The following is a 16,003-nucleotide window of genomic DNA, read 5'->3' as shown; positions in this document are numbered from 1 at the left end:
ATCCTTTTGCATTTTGCAAAATTGATCTCCATTGATTGCAATGGTTCAAACTGCCCCGCTGTCCTCTGTGTCTTCTGTAAGAGGAGACAGGCGGTCTTAGGATCTGTGTTTGTTCTCAGCAGGAAATGCTCTTAAATGTGATATCACTGACTCTTTCTTTGTGTGTAATTATTGCCTCTCATGTTCCTATCCGAAGCTAAATTATATTTAAACGATGCAAAGTTATTATCCGAACGTAGCAGACGTGGATCACAGAGGAACCGTTTACTGCATTAATTTACTTGCAAATCGTGCAGAAATCTGCCCGTGTTTATTCCAACAACACGCACAGTTCACTCTGTTCACTCTTGAAAATCTGCTCTGATGTGAAGACAATAATTTGACTGTAAAAGAGGGCCATTAAAATGTCATGCTCCACAGTCATTACCGGCCTCATAATAAAACTATTTGTTCTAAATAAGCAGAAGCTGAAGATGTTTCATGTAAATCTTGAAGGCTGTGGATGCAGCTAACGGCGTCGTTATTTATTCAGGAAAGCTTTTGTTTCTCTAATCACAGTTTGATGCATCGTCTCTGTGCAGGAGGAGCGAGTAAACGCTAATATTCTGAGACCGTTAAAGCAGCTCGTGTCAGGAATGAAACACTCACGTGGAGCTCGTTGAGCACGCCATGCTAAACAGCTGAGTGGTTCCGTAACAGAATGATGAACGAGCGCTCGGCTCGGCCGTGTCTGATCTTTAACGAGAGCCACATCGCCGGCTCTGATCTGGATCAGGACGTCCAAATCGACACGTTGATTTCACTACAAAGACGAACGACGCCGCGCTGCGAGCCACGTTCAGATCTCAATATGAAAACGTCTGTGATCCACAGTTATGTCGCTCTAACGTCATATTTCTACACCTTCACGTGTGTGTCTCATGTTGCTTGCATAGTGGTGTTCACATCCAGTTAATGTATGCAAATTGATTCTGTCTGCAAGTTGCACATTTATACCAATGATTGTACTTTTTATATTTATGTAACGAAGAAGACGGGGTTCCATTAAACGCTGATATTTACTGACACTTCTGTGATTTCCTCGTTTGTTATTCTTCCCAATGATCCTGTGCATAAAAGAAAACTGGCCATGTTTGCACCACATGGGATGGGTCATGTTTATTTATATATATACGAGAAGTCATTAATCAAAATACTTTTTTTTATGGGTGTGAATGTGACTTCCTGTGTTTCTGCAGCCAGGCGTCGTGTTGCATGCAAGGAGCATCCTCCACTGTTGAAATAAAAAGCCAATCCTGAGGCGCTAAAATCCTGCAGTTTGTTGAGTGTCCACTAGGGGCTCCGTCCAGGAACACCAGAAGTCACAAACACACACAGCAGCCCAATAAACATGTTTATAAAAAAACAAATATGCCTGATTAATTATCGTCATAACGGGCTTTTTTTTAAAGGGTCTGTTAGCCATAGTTAGCATGTAGCTAACATGACTGGCAGGTTATATTCAAACAGCAGGTTCGAATGTTTCCGTGCTAGCCTCGCTGCTTCCTGTGTTCCTCTCAGAAAACACACACCGCCTGTCATGAGGCCCGTGGAAACAGCGTGGCCTCGCCAGTAATAGTTTGATCAGGATGTAAGTCATAAAGGGGAGAACCTGTAATTGCATTCATTATTGAAATGAGTCTAATCCTGGAATATGACGCTGGAAAAACAAGCCGAATGATCTCAGCGCTCCGGGGTTAAAATGAGTCTCTGAGGAGGACATGTGCCACAAAGTCTGAGTCCCGTGGTCATTTTGTGCTCAGCGAGATGCCAGCTCTCTACAATTAACCGAGACATTCAAGAGTCCAGCGATGATGTCGGGGGAATTATTACAAAGTTAGAAACACTCTGCGGATGCTGGACCTCTTTTTGTTTAAGTGGAATAATCTTAATGTCTTCATCTAGCAGGTAAAGACTCGTAACCAGTCTGTCTTTACTTCAGTGTTAGAAAACATAGAACCAGTTTGTTTAAAATAGGGTTAAAACAAAGGTCAAATAAAACAAATGAAATAGATGGAAAAAGATAGAAATAAAAAAACAACTTAAAATCATTTCGACGTAAATTTTTTTAGTTCAATTTTCAACAATTTAACAATAAATACAGAAGGGGAAAAGAGTCTTTTTAGCCTTTCTGTGCATACAAACAACACACACACACACACACACACACACACACACACACACACACACTGTGTGATTATCCCACAGGGAGACAGGACTGCAGTTAAACCTCCAGCAGCAGCCTGAAGTGTTTCTTCTGGGACTCTGTCAGTGTGTGTGTGTGTGTGTGTGTGTGTGTGTGTGTGCATATCAGAGTCAATTCCTTCACTGCGGCAGTAAGACTCAGATTCCCCCGCTGTTTGTCATGAACTGATCCCGCTGTTTCTCAGCGTCTCCTCCTGTTTCCTCCTCCACTCTCTCTCCTCGCTTCACATTTAAAAAAAAAAAAAAAAAACCGCTCACGTTACGGATCGATCTATTTCTTCTACAAACTGCTCAGAGATAAATTGATTTGGTTACGTGATAGCGGGACATAAAGATGTGGAGTCCGGCTCGTCCCTCCACGCACACATTTCCAGGAACATGTCATTTGTCTTCATTTTAAGATTGTCACAAGTGATTTGGTCGGCCAGCTGTTGGGAATCAAACACTTGTCAGATGAAATGAACTGAGCGATCAATCTGTGAGGAGAAAACCGTCAACCTTTGAATATTCTGGAGTCCTGAATGTCACATTTGGAAGCTCTTCTTCTTATCACACACCGAAGCCTTTCACAGGACGTTTATTTTGAGCTAATCTATAAGGCGTCACACTTTCCCCTTTGTCTTGATGTTTCACCATCGGCTGTTTTTAAGAAGTTGTTGTCGCCTCTGGGTGTCGCCACACCCGCCCAGTATCCATAAGAGCATGTGCGCTTTGGCGCCCACCGAAGGTCTTTGAGCGTATGTGCACTGTTGTACTGGCATAAGCAGCTCGGGGTCTCGTCAACATACAATAACAACCCTGTCCACTTTTTACTCTAATCCAGCTTCTTGCTCGGTCACATTTTCTTTTCCTCTTCTTCACTTCATCCCTCAGTGTCCTGTTTCGTCTCTTAAGGCCCCGACACACCGAGCGGAAGTCAAAGAACGAGTGGTGACGAAGGCTGCCTGTTGCGTCGCCTCACGTTTAGGCCACTAAACACTCTGCAACGACGACAGTCGACGGCCAACCAGCACGCACGTTCTGCACGTGTGTGAGAGGAAATAACTCTCCAGGCCAGCAGGTGGCGGTAGTTTGTAATCGTCACTCCAAAAGGTAAACTTCTAATGGAGAATAATGTTTGATAGAAAAAAATTGGAAATGGCAGCAGCGTCGTCAGCGGAACAAGAGCAGAAGAGGCAGCTTCTGTTTTCTTTCTTCTCGTGTTTCGCTTCGCTAAACAGCCAATCCGAGAGGAGACGGCCGACATTGATTCAACATGTCAAATCGGCGACGCTGCAAACATTGGACGCCTCAGTGTGTGAACGAGTTCTGTAAAGCTGCGAGGAGACTGGAAACAGGGGACGGAGCTGCTCTGTGGACGTGAGAGAGACGCCTTTCTACCTGTGGAATGGGATCAACTTTGAAGGAGGGAAAGCAGAGTGTTTTTTTAGTCATATAAAAGGACAGAAAAGGGACTCTTGAACATGTAATGAGGGCAAAGTGCTGATCTACAACACTTCAAACTGTCTCTGGAATAAATGAGGACGTTTCTAATAACGCCGTGAACAGCTCTCCTTCAGGTTTGTTCCTCTTCATATCCACCTGAGGACGCGGATACGTGAGGCCACATTAAGAATCACTTTGAACCTTTCATGTGCTGGCGTTACATCAGCCTTCCCAGAATGCACGGCGGGGGGGAGGAGGGAGGGAGGGATAGCCTGCAGAGCTCGAAGTGAACGTGAAGAGACAGCAAGCGTGTCCGCGTTCAAGCCAGAGCGTGGAAATCAAAAGTCATTGTGGGGCTGCGACAGCTACATGTAGAGCGGCCTGAGTGATGAGGCAATTACCTTATAACATCTGCTCTTTCAATTACCATGCAAAGAGAGAGAGGTTCATAGATACACAGCGATTCAACAAATGAAGTTTAATATAATCTCTTGGTCAGATTACAAATGCAGCGCTGTGCTCACCACGGCAGGAATCCTTCAGCGCCCGCCGGCGTAAAGGGAACAAAGCGGACAGTTTACAGCAGATAAACATGAATGAATACTAATCAAGAGGAGAGGAGACAAAACATCGCCGCTCCGAACACCTCTGAGGCTCAGGTCGAAGAGAAGTGAAGACAATGCAAATGTTTTATTATCTGCAGCAGAAAAGAAGCGAAAAACTTCCTGCTTCTAAAAAAGTGTCTTCATCCAGGTGAAATAAAGATGATTGGACTCTCCTCTTTGAATCCATGTTTCCATGTTAATGAGACCAAAGAACCTGTGGAAGAAAATAATACTCACTTTTGCAGGTTTGTTTCAGGTTTTTTTAAGGTTGATTTGTTAGCTTTTTACGTCTTTATTTAGAGACAGGACAGTCAGAAGTCAGGGAGTAAGAGAGAGAGGGAAAGACGCGGTCGGATTCAAACCCGGGTGCCCTGTCTTATCACTTTTCTTTACTTTATTTAAGTTTTATTTTTGTTTTCTCCTGCTTCCTGTTTTTTTTGTTTTGGGTTTCTTACCCTGTTTCGTCTCGTCCTGCACATCCCATCACATCCGTGATTTGTCCCCCTCCTCCACCTTTAGTGGAAAGTCTCTGAGTTCATTCAAACAAACGATTAAGGGTCAAGTGTGGAGACCTCTGAGAAAAGTGTCCCCATTAATGATCAAACTGGAGGTAGAGAGAGAGAGAGAGAGAGCGTGAGTCGGGAGAAAAGTTTGAATTTTACAATTTTTTTTAAAAACCCTCAAAAATAATCCCACATTATGTTTTCTTTGCAGGTACAGAGCAGACTCTTAGCTCGTCTCAGAGCGGCTGACACCTTAATAAGACATTTATGCAAATTCCCGCAAGTCACAGTTATTTCCATTTTTTTCTCACTTTTATTTCTGTCTCGTCAGATCGCTCAGCAGGTTCACTTTTGTGTTTTTATAATATGATTGTTTTGCAGCTCCTCCTGTGCATCAACAGGTTTACGACGCCACAGATAGAAGAAGGAGACGTTCCTACTGAAAATGTTGCCACAGCCCTTCGAGATCTCTGAATAAATTGCAGCTCCTCGAGCGCACACAATTAGCTTAATTGGTAAAACTTGAAGACGACAAGGACGGTAAAAACGTCAGACGCTGAGAACGATGATTTCACTGTTCAGGGGACAAGAACTTTAAAGTTGAAAGTCTGTTGCTCGTTAAAGTGTTGCAGGGTTTTTTTTATCTCTTCTCAGGTGCAGAGCAGACGTTTGAACTGCACCGTTTGAAACGTCTTGCTTTGTCCTCTTGTCTTGGATGAGCTACTCTTCTTGCTGAAGCTTTAATTTGTGTTAGCGTTTCCTGCTCAGGCGTCCTGTGTTTCACGTCAGAATGCTACGACCTCTAATTCCCTCACGCTAAGTCTGCAGGTTTAGGCCAACTTACGGACAGGATGCATAAAGGGCTCGGAAAGTCAGCGAGAGATCCTCACTCACTCACTCGACGATTCGACGCCCTGGCAGACTTAGTGGGAACGTGAAGTCTCTTCTTCTCTTCTTCTCTGACGTGATAGATCTTTACAATGAAAGGAAAAGCTTTGACTTCACTTCACCGTTTACTGATGGATGGTGTTGTTCGCTTGTTTACGCTGTGAGAAGCAAAGAGAAAGTTCCCTCGCTTTGTGACACATGGAACAATATTTCTGAATCTCCTGAGTGAGAAACTGAATTTGATCTCTTCAAATGGGGGCGGTTAAATTGCTTTCTTTGAATTGCAAATCAGTGTGCAATACTGTGGTGCATCGTTTGTAGAAGATGGGATCTGATGGAGAGGAAGCAGGTAGATTCATGCCGACCTTTTATGAACAGTTTCTGCATGGGTTTTTTTGTTGTCTGTGTGGGTGCTGCAGATAATCTTGTTTGCAGCGCCTAAATGCGCCTAAATATAGACCGAATTGTTCCTACAGCACCGGGAGGAGGACAATCGCAATATCTGCCTCAATCTCTCTTTTGTCTCGTTCTCCCCGTCTCATCTGTACAAATACTCCCTCTCTTCTGTCGGCCTGAGAAATAGATTCTGCAGCCCCTTTGCGTTTGGAGTTGAATCTGCTGACTGCACGATCACTCCACTATCAGCGGCTGTTCCCCTCTTCAGCTCCCCCGGAGGCAGCTGAATTAATGTGCCACTGAACCTCTACACATTTATGGTGGTTCAATAAGGTTCAGCTGCAGAACAGAGCTGCAGAGGGACGGCTGGAAAAAAAAAAAAAAACACAGAGCGGATGCAAAAGGTATTAATCACTCTGATTAGTACTTTTAATTGGCTTTCGTGTTGAAGAAAGCAGAGGACCAAAAAAAAACCCTGTGATCATAAAATCTGTTTTATGTTGGTGTAAAGTGAGAACAGGCTGCACCATGAAAGAGCAGAGGAAGGAAGGAAGGAAGCAGGAGAGGAGGAGAGGAAAGGCTGAGCGATTACTTCATGTCTCTGTCGACAGTCCCAGCAGCGCTTCGGGGACACCGGGCTGATGTGCGCTCCTCATTACGCGAAGAGGAGTCCCACAGAGCCTGCTTTCCAATTGCACTGCTTCAGGAGAGACTGCAGAGGAAAAAGACACCCAGGAGGAAGGGCAAAGGTAAAATAAATTACACGGTGTAGCATGTCAGAGGAAGAAGGAAATCTCTTTTATTGCTTCTCGGGGATGAGCCTAGAGATGGTTGTTATATTAAATATTAAAAATAGCCTTTTGTTTGAAGATATTTGTTTTTCTTATTCACAACTTTCTCGGCACTGATGGATTGAAATATAATTCAGCAGCTCACAGCATCGGTCTCAAACAGCATCAATTTGACAGATATCTTCATTCTCTCGTACACAAAAAAAAAACACAGCATGCTGAGCTCACATCCTTATAAAGTTTTGACTTATAAAATATGAATATTTTGAATTCCCAGTGGCAGCACTGATGGTTACAGCTGCGAAACCAAAGCTCACATGTCTACATAGTCGACTATGTGTCTCTAGTCTGTCTACAAACCCCCCAATAATGAGAAAAGTCCATCCTCTCCGTCTCCTGCCTGCTCCACTTGTGTGTTCAAACAGGCCGTTTGGAGATTTTCCCTTCATGACATCACAAAGGGCAGTAGCTCCTCCCACAGCTAGGTGTTTGTTCTGCCCTCTGAGTCTGCCTTCTCACCGTAAACGATAGAACATGGAGCTGTCTTTGTATTTTGTGACATATTTATGATGATTTGCAGTTGAGCTTTTCCTCCTGTAAGTCCCAGGACTTGATGGATGAAGACGATTAATATGCCGGACTTATTTCATGGCTGGCACTGATTGGCTTCCTTTCAGCTTCATTCTCTATGTTTCGAAGATGAACGGAAACCTGCGGTGAGAAACACGTCCTTCTCTGAAAACTACTCGAAAATGTGTTTTTAGAAGAGCGAGACGTTTCTGCTCGTGGATCAGGATCATGTGTTTGCTAAAGCTGAAACTTATCGGTGTAATGAAGTTGTTACGTCCTGACGGGGTTTTGTTTCGCTGTCCCTCCCTTACGTCTGTGTGACGCGACCCTCCTGCTCCTCACACCTCTGAGAGCTGTCCCATCACCTCCTGAAGACGATGTGAAATGTTGAAATGCCTCGAGCCAAATAAAGGTTATAAAGCTGATCTTCATTCTACATGTGCTGCTTGAGCTGTTTGACTTCTTGGAGCATGTTTACTCCTCGTCCCGCTCTGTTTCTGAAAACTCAAATTTGCACTCAGTGGCCAAAAAACCAGCATCTGAAGATGATCGTTTAAAGGGACAACAAGTGACTGACGTCTTTCGTCATCCAGACACAACACAGCGTGCGTTTTAAACATCCTCTTCTCAACAACTTGTCGGAGGGGGAACGATAAAAGAAATCCATCAGGGGCAGGTTTATCTACTCCTGCAGAGTCCAGCTTGCTTGCAGCTGTAAGGGAGGATTTCTTTTTTCTTCTGCTGCTCACAAGGTTGAATTTTTCATTTCCTCTGCTCAAAGACAAGTGACCATTCCCGGAGCATGACTTTTTAAATCTGAAGCCGCTGACACATCTTTACTCTCGCAGCCTTATTCAAGGTTTAGGCAGATGAGATGAGGCGTGAGGAGGGAGTCATTTTTGGACATAAATCTTTCCTGGAGCAGCTTTAAAAAACGGGTGAAGGTTGTCTGAGTGAGGGCGGAGCGAGATGTAACATTTTATAATGCTAGTCAAGGCCGCACCTCAGGCTTCTTGCCCGTTTAATTTGATAAGAAGTACTTGACCGTTAAAGAAGCATTCGTTCTTGGAAATGTCTTTTTCGTTCAAAGAGGATTTATAATCCTCTTCTAGGAATCTTATTTGTTTACGAGGCTCACGCAGATGCTTGCATTTCTCTCTGCTCGAAAGGTTTCGTTTCTTAAAAGGGTTCGAGGTGAAAAAAACCCCACTTGACATTATTATAGTTTTACAGTTTAAATCATAAAAAGACACTCACAGCGACATCCTTGTCCTCTGCACAGCAGCATCGGCCTTATTAGTTTGCCTTCGAGACAAAAACGACAATTTAGACGACTGCAAACCAAACTGGGATAAAGCGGTATCCTGCATAGTAAGGAAAGGAAAGTGTGCACTGACAATGATTGTTCTGACAAAGAATTAAATTCATGATTTACTAGCAAAGAGTGTCGCAAATTAGCATCCTAAACACTGTGATACTTGCATCAGGTTGCAGTTCTCAGTTTCTCTGTGTGTAAATTGTATTTAAATTGTGTACAGCTCCTCTTGGAAACATCCTGAGTTGTTCAGGAGATTCATGCAAGTGTAATATGTGAAAATGACGTCAATATAAGAAATGTATTGTTTCCATGTGTGTGTGTTTTATTCTTTATACTTGTGTGTTTCTGTACTCTCCTGTTTGCTTTTTAATGTTTTCTTAAATTTCATCAACCTGCCAGAGACTGAAGATGAAAAGTTAGCCTGTATGTAAAGAAATCAACCTCCCAGGGCTCTACTGCCCTCTGCTGGTGGTAGATAGTAAGTGCAGTCTATACCAGAGGTCTCCACCTTCTCCACCTTCTCTACGAGCTATTTGAAGAAATAGAAGTGGTTAAAAGCTGCTTGTATTTATTCATATATTTTTCAGCACACATCAGCTGAATTAAGACACTGTTTATGCACGTGTTAAATTGCAATAAACCAATGGTTATCAATAATCTTAACTTCACGTCAAGGTTCACATTTCATTTTGTGCCACATAGTTTAAGCTTTGTTACTGAAAATTCACATAAATGTCCAAGAAAACATGACGACTTTACACTTGTTTTCATGAGGTGGATTTACTGTCGTCGATTGGTTTATTTGTATTTTTCTGACACAACCCTATATATATATATATATATATATATATATATATATATATATATATATATATATATATATATAATATATTATTATTATTATTTTTTTTCCTCTCAACTTTATTTGCATTGCTGGAGGATACACAGATAGATAAAAACATATATATATATATATATATATATATATATATATATAGATGTGTCTATATATATGATATATTGTTTTATATATATATATATATATATATATAAAAAACAATGTTTATATCTATCTGTGTATCCTCCAGCAATGCAAATAAAGTTGAGAGGAAAAAAATAAAACACTTAGCGCCAAGAAAACGAGAAAAGTGACGTCATTTCCGGGTTGTGGTGTTTCCCGTGTGTTTGTGATTGGAGGAGGCGCTTTCCCCCGCCCACTACGTTGCACGCGCGCATTTCCCGCGAACTGCCGCCGTGCGTCTGTCACTAGCTGGATGCTAGGGGATGCAGGAAGGCGCCCGACTCTTAAGAAAAATAAATAAATAAATAAAAAAGTTTGAAGTGTGAAATATGGCGAAGCAAAGCTCCATCTTCAACTTCTTCACCAAGTCCCCCCCACCAGTCTCCAGGAAGAAGACGAGTCCCTCTCCGGCCGAGGCGGACCTGCCGTCGTCCGTGGAGAAGTCAAACTCCTCTCCGAAAGAGGAAGCGAAGCTGCAGCAGCCAGCCAAGCGCAACAAACCCAAACACACCTCGAAGTCAGACAAAGGAGGATTCAGCAAACTGTTTGGAGACAGAGCGCCTGCAGCCAAACAGAGGTGAGTCAGTGATGGGCGCCGTCTAATCACTGGAGGCGCATTTTTAGTCCACATTGCAGAGCTAATTGTGCAAGGCCGAGCTAGTCCCCCCCCCCCCCCCCCCCCCCCCCCCCATGCTGCATGCATCCCTGACTTTCCTTCACAGACCGCTTACTTTTGCTAAAAGTGCACCCCCCCCAAAACAAACAAACAAAAACAAAACGGGACTTGATGCACTTTGCAGCAGGTTTTGAGCCAATTTGTAGATATTACATGTACTAATGACAAACACTTGGGGGAGGGGCTACTGACCTGTGTGATGTCATGAAGGGAAAATCTCCAATTTAAGCAGGCAGCTTGAATGTGTCTTTTCCATTCTTCCTGCAGCCCCACGTGCCCTCTAAACGCCGGGGCTCTCGTTTGGACCAAACTGGAGGGGCACCCCTGGTGGCCGTGCATGGTCGTACCCCAACCTCTGACAGGGCAGCAGATGAGGGGCCGGGGGCGTGGCCAGCGCGTTCACGTCCACTTCTTCGATGAACCGCCCACCAGAGGATGGGTCAGCACCAAATATGTCAGAGAGTACAAAGGTTGACGACAGTTTCTCCCTTTTACTTTTTTATATCAGAATCTGTCGCTGTGTTGTTGAGTGTTTTTTTTTTTGTCCCGCAGGCTCCGACCAAAGTGAGGCTAAATCAGGAGGCGTGTTCTTCAGCGGCAAACCTGTAATCCGTCGAGCGATGGAGCTCGCTGACGAAGTTCTGCCCGACTGTCCGGAAAAAAGATTAAAGATCCCGCTTTGTACGGATCCGTCCGACGATGAAGAGGAGGATGAAGAAGAAGAAATGGAGGTGACGTCGGGGTTACTCTCTCTCGTTTCCTTTTCTCCACAAATTCTGTTATCAGCTTTTTTTTTAAATTCGCTTTTCTTCTTCTTCCCGATCCGCCTCCTTTTTTATTTTCCAGCTGGACAAGTCGACCCTGACCGATGAAGAGTTAACCGATGAGGATGAGTACAAAAATGAGGACAGGAAGTCCCCCAAGGTCGGCCGTCGCCGTCCGTCCCGTGCTTCCAAAGACAACGGAAACAAGGCCAAGCGGCGGCGTATCGTCGTCGCCTCGGACAGCGACGGATCCGACGAGGAGTTCAATCCGGATCAGGCCGCGTCCAGCAGTGAGGACGAGGAGGGAGAAGAAGCCGCGGCGGTCAGTGATGAAGAGGAAGGGAGCGTGGAGGAGTCGGAAGCAGATAGTCCCGTGAAGCCGGTGAAGCGTAAACGTCCCGCAGAGAAGTCGTCTTCTGCGAAAGCGAGGACGCCTTCTGTCCCGGCGAGCGCGCCCAAACGAGCGCCTGCAGCCGTCGCAGTCGACTTGAAATCTCGCCTGTCGGCCTTCTCCGCTCCTGAGACCTCGGAGAGCAAGGCGGGCGACTCGGGAAGCGGGAGCTCAACGATTTGGGACCATGAGAAGCTGGAGTGGCTGCACGAGGGCAGGAGGAAAGACGGCGGGCGGCGGAGACAGTCGGAGGAAGGTTACGACCCCAGCAGCCTGTACGTGCCCGACGACTTCCTGAACCGGAACACTCCCGGGATGCGCCGCTGGTGGCAGCTCAAATCCAAAATGTTCGACACCGTCATCTTCTACAAGGTGGGGAAGTTTTACGAGCTCTACCACATGGACGCCGTGATCGGAGTCAACGAGCTGGGGCTGACGTTCATGAAGGGAACGTGGGCGCACTCCGGCTTTCCCGAGATCGGCTTTGCTCGCTTCTCGGACGGCCTGGTCCAAAAGGGCTACAAGGTGGCCCGCGTGGAGCAGACGGAGACCCCGGATATGATGGAAGCCCGGTGCAAGACCATGACCTCGAAGCCCACCAAATTCGACAAGGTCGTGAGGAGGGAGGTTTGTCGGATCATCACGAAGGGGACCCAGACGTACAGCGTGCTGGACGGCGCTCCGTCAGAGAGCCAGAGCAAATTCCTGCTGAGCGTGAAGGAGAAGTCGGAAGAGGAGAGCTCGGGGCGCTGCCGCTCGTACGGCGTGTGCTTCGTCGACACCTCGGTGGGTTACTTCCACGTGGGTCAGTTCCCGGACGACCGCCACTGCTCTCGTCTGCGCACGCTGATCGCTCACTTCGCCCCGGCCGAGGTGCTCTTCGAGAAGGGGAACCCGTCCGTGGAAACGAGGAAAATCCTCAAAGCGTCTCTGTCGTCGGCGCTCCAGGAAGCGCTGACTCCAGGCACCCAGTTCTGGGACGCACAGAAGACTCTCAAAACCTTCTCCGAGGAAGATTACTTCAGCGAGGCGCGCGGGAAGGATGGAGACGGCGGGTTTCTCCCTCCCCTCTTAAAGACGATGACGTCTGAGAGCGACGCTCTGGGCCTGACTCCGAAAGACGGCTACGAGCTGGCGCTGGCGGCGCTGGGCGGCTGCGTCTTCTACCTGAAGAAGTGTCTGGTGGATCACGAGCTGCTCTCCATGGCCAACTTCGAGGAGTACGTCCCCGTCGACGTGGAGATGGAGAACGCCGCGGGAGCGGGCAGTTTCTTTGCTCGGACTCGTCAGCGGATGGTCCTCGACGGCGTGACGCTCGCCAACTTGGAAATCTTTCAGAACGGCTGTGGCGGGACGCAGGGGACGCTGCTGGAGAGATTGGACACGTGCTGCACGCCGTTCGGGAAGAGGCTGCTGAAGCAGTGGCTCTGCGCTCCTCTGTGCAACGCCGCGTCCATAAAGGACCGACTGGACGCCGTCGAAGACTTGATGGCGGCTCCGGCTCCGGCTGCGGAGGTTTCAGACCTGCTGAAGAAGCTCCCGGACTTGGAGCGTCTCCTGAGTAAAATCCACGGCATCGGCGCCGTGAAGGGGCAGGATCACCCGGACAGCCGAGCCGTCCTCTACGAGGAGGTCACCTACAGCAAACGCAAGATCGCCGACTTCCTGTCGGCGCTGGAAGGCTTCAAAACGATGCAGGAGATCGTTTCCGCGCTCGCTCCCGTCGCCGACGAGTCTCGGTCCACGCTGCTCCGCCAGGTCGTGACTCTGAAGACCGAGAAGGACGGCCTCTTTCCCGACCTCTCTGCTGAACTCAGGCGCTGGGAGACCGCCTTCGACCACCAGAAAGCACGCACGACAGGCGTCATAACGCCGAAAACGGGCTTCGACCCCGAGTTCGACCAGGCTCTGACCTCCATCAAAAGCTGCGAGCGGGATCTGCAGGATTACCTGGACCGGCAGAAGAAGAGGCTGGGCTGCAGGAACATGGCGTACTGGGGGACCGGGCGGAACCGCTTCCAGATGGAGGTTCCCGACAGCGTCTCGGAGAGGAACATTCCCGAGGAGTACGAGGTGAAGTCCACGAAGAAAGGCTGGAAGCGCTACGTGACGGCGGAGACGGAGTGTCTGTTCGCAGAGCTGCAGGGATTCGAGGAGAAGCGGGACGCCGCCCTGAAGGACTGCATGAGGAGACTCTTCTACAACTTCGACAAGAACTACCGAGACTGGAAGACCGGCGTGGAGTGCGTCGCCGTGCTCGGTAACCACGTCCTCTCTTTGTTTGTCTGAAAATAAAAATGCATCTGTGCGTGTCAGTGTTCTCATCGTGTCCTCTGGCGTGCAGACGTGCTGCTCGCTCTGTCACGATACAGTCAGGGCGGAGACGGGCCGATGACCAGGCCGCAGGTGGTGCTCCCTGAAGGCAACCAGCAGGCGGCGCCCTTCCTCGACCTCACTGGATCCCGGCACCCGTGCGTCACAAAGACCTTTTTCGGCGACGACTTCATCCCCAACGACGTCGTCATCGGCAACGGTGGCGGCGACGACAACCACGACGAGGGGAACGGCGGCGCCTCGTGCGTGCTGGTCACGGGGCCCAACATGGGCGGGAAGTCGACTCTCATGAGACAGGTGTGTGGTGTGCAGACGCGCGGCGTGTTGATTGGACGGTGAAGCAGGCGTTATTTATTTTTCTCCTCTCGCACAGTGTGGACTCGTGGTCATCCTCGCTCAGCTCGGCTGTTACGTTCCAGCGGAGAGCCTTCGCTTCTCCCCTGTCGACCGCGTCTTCACCCGGCTGGGAGCCTCGGACCGCATCATGGCAGGTAACGAGCAGCGAGTCGATAGAAAAGGTCGACAGGACGTGTCGGGTTAAATCGAGCGGCGTGAACGAGCTGACGTTTGATTCTTCGCCCTGCAGGAGAGAGCACCTTCTTCGTGGAGCTGAGTGAGACCGCCAGCATCCTGCACCACGCCACCAAACACTCCCTCGTGCTCCTCGATGAATTAGGTGAGTGTCTGCTGTCGCAGGCCGCCTCGGTTCTGTTCCTGTGCTGGCGTGTTTCTCACGTTGCCCCTCCCCCTCCCCCTCCCCCCCCTGCTGTGATGTGTTCGCAGGAAGGGGCACGGCCACATATGACGGCACAGCCATCGCCAGCGCTGTGGTGAAGGAGCTGGCTGAGAAAGTCTGCTGCCGCACGCTCTTCTCCACACATTACCACTCCCTGGTGGAGGACTACGCCAACAACCCCGCCGTGCGGCTCGGCCACATGGTGAGTGTGCGACCACGCGGGGGAACTAATGAGACGAAATTGGGTCACACGCACTTTATGGATGGTGCACGCCGTTTCTAACATCCCTCCACTCGCTCCGCATCATAAAGACGGTTTGAGTTTGCAGCTGCAAAGTAAAAAAGCTGAAAGTTTGTTTTGAAGCGAGCGCACACAGTTTGTGGTCACAGCGCCTCCTGCCACTTCCTGCAACGGGAAGTTTCTTCTTCTGCAGAAATGTGGAGCAACCCGAATATCTCTGAATCCTCTAAATGTGTTTTGTTTTTTTATTGATCGCGTGCAACGCCACCGTTCTCTTTGTCAGGCGTGCATGGTGGAGAACGAGTGCGAGGACCCGAGTCAAGAGACCATCACGTTCCTCTACAAGTTCATCTCCGGCGCCTGTCCGAAGAGCTACGGCTTCAACGCCGCCCGACTCGCCAGCCTCCCCAAGGAGGTCATCCAATCGGGGCACAGGAAGGCCCGCGAGTTTGAGAAGAGCACGCTCAGCCTCCGCGTCTTCAAGTACGTCTACCGACCTCTCCCTGCTCTAACGTGTCAAATCAGGATTCACGCCTCTTAATAACCCGTTTGTTTTTTTTCCCTCGCTCTCGCAGGAAGCTGTGCCGCTTCGCTGACGACGACGCCACTCTGGGAAACGCACACTTCTCCTCTCTGGTGCAGATGCTCCACAGCGTCTAGTTTACGCACGCTTCAGTTTGTTCTGACTCTGAGAAAAAAACACTACTGTTATGATCTAATAAAGTTTATTTTTAAAAAAGGACAATGTTTCATCTAGGAAATTAAACCCTTTTAATTCACGCTAGCGCCTACATAACGGTTATTGAATACTTCACAATATATTAAGTCTAGATGTTATGATACATGCATACATTTCAGTCTGTATGAGAACCCACAATCACCAGTACACATGGAGGGGGGGGGTAATGAAACAATATAGAGCTGTGTGTATAGATACTTGTCTCAGCTTCAGGAGAGTAAGAGCTTTTTAATTCTCCAGCAACATCGGCGAACAAAAAAAAAAAAAAGAAAGTTAAAATGATTCGAGCTTCCCGCCGGGACTCGTTCTGCTTTTTCTCGCGGGAACATGACGAGAAACGAGATTTTCTTCGTGGTTCAAA

At 47.8% G+C, this 16,003-nt stretch overlaps 1 protein-coding gene across 1 annotated transcript; it reads left to right on the top strand.

The window, feature by feature from the left end:
• Positions 1–9,906: 9,906 nt before the first annotated feature.
• Positions 9,907–15,914, top strand: msh6 (mutS homolog 6 (E. coli)). The gene is made up of 10 exons (XM_079363448.1): positions 9,907–10,338; positions 10,705–10,907; positions 10,990–11,168; positions 11,284–13,852; positions 13,937–14,223; positions 14,300–14,417; positions 14,513–14,602; positions 14,710–14,864; positions 15,187–15,386; positions 15,479–15,914. Exons 1-10 carry the CDS (start codon positions 10,091–10,093, stop codon positions 15,561–15,563), a joined length of 4,134 nt encoding a protein of 1,377 aa, XP_079219574.1. The 5' UTR covers positions 9,907–10,090; the 3' UTR covers positions 15,564–15,914.
• Positions 15,915–16,003: the final 89 nt, after the last annotated feature.

Source organism: Symphodus melops, assembly GCF_947650265.1.
Source record: "Symphodus melops genome assembly, chromosome: 15".
In the NCBI taxonomy this organism is placed as follows: Eukaryota; Metazoa; Chordata; class Actinopteri; order Labriformes; family Labridae; genus Symphodus; species Symphodus melops.
This window is presented reverse-complemented; position numbering and strand designations above follow the sequence as displayed.

Coding starts and splice junctions, on each gene's coding strand:
- msh6 (XM_079363448.1), top strand. CDS start 10,091: ATGGCGAAGCAAAGCTCCATCTTCAACTTCTTCACCAAGTCCCCCCCA. Junction 11,169..11,283: donor ATGAAGAAGAAGAAATGGAG/GTGACGTCGGGG, acceptor TTTATTTTCCAG/CTGGACAAGTCGACCCTGAC. Junction 14,603..14,709: donor CGTGCTCCTCGATGAATTAG/GTGAGTGTCTGC, acceptor ATGTGTTCGCAG/GAAGGGGCACGGCCACATAT.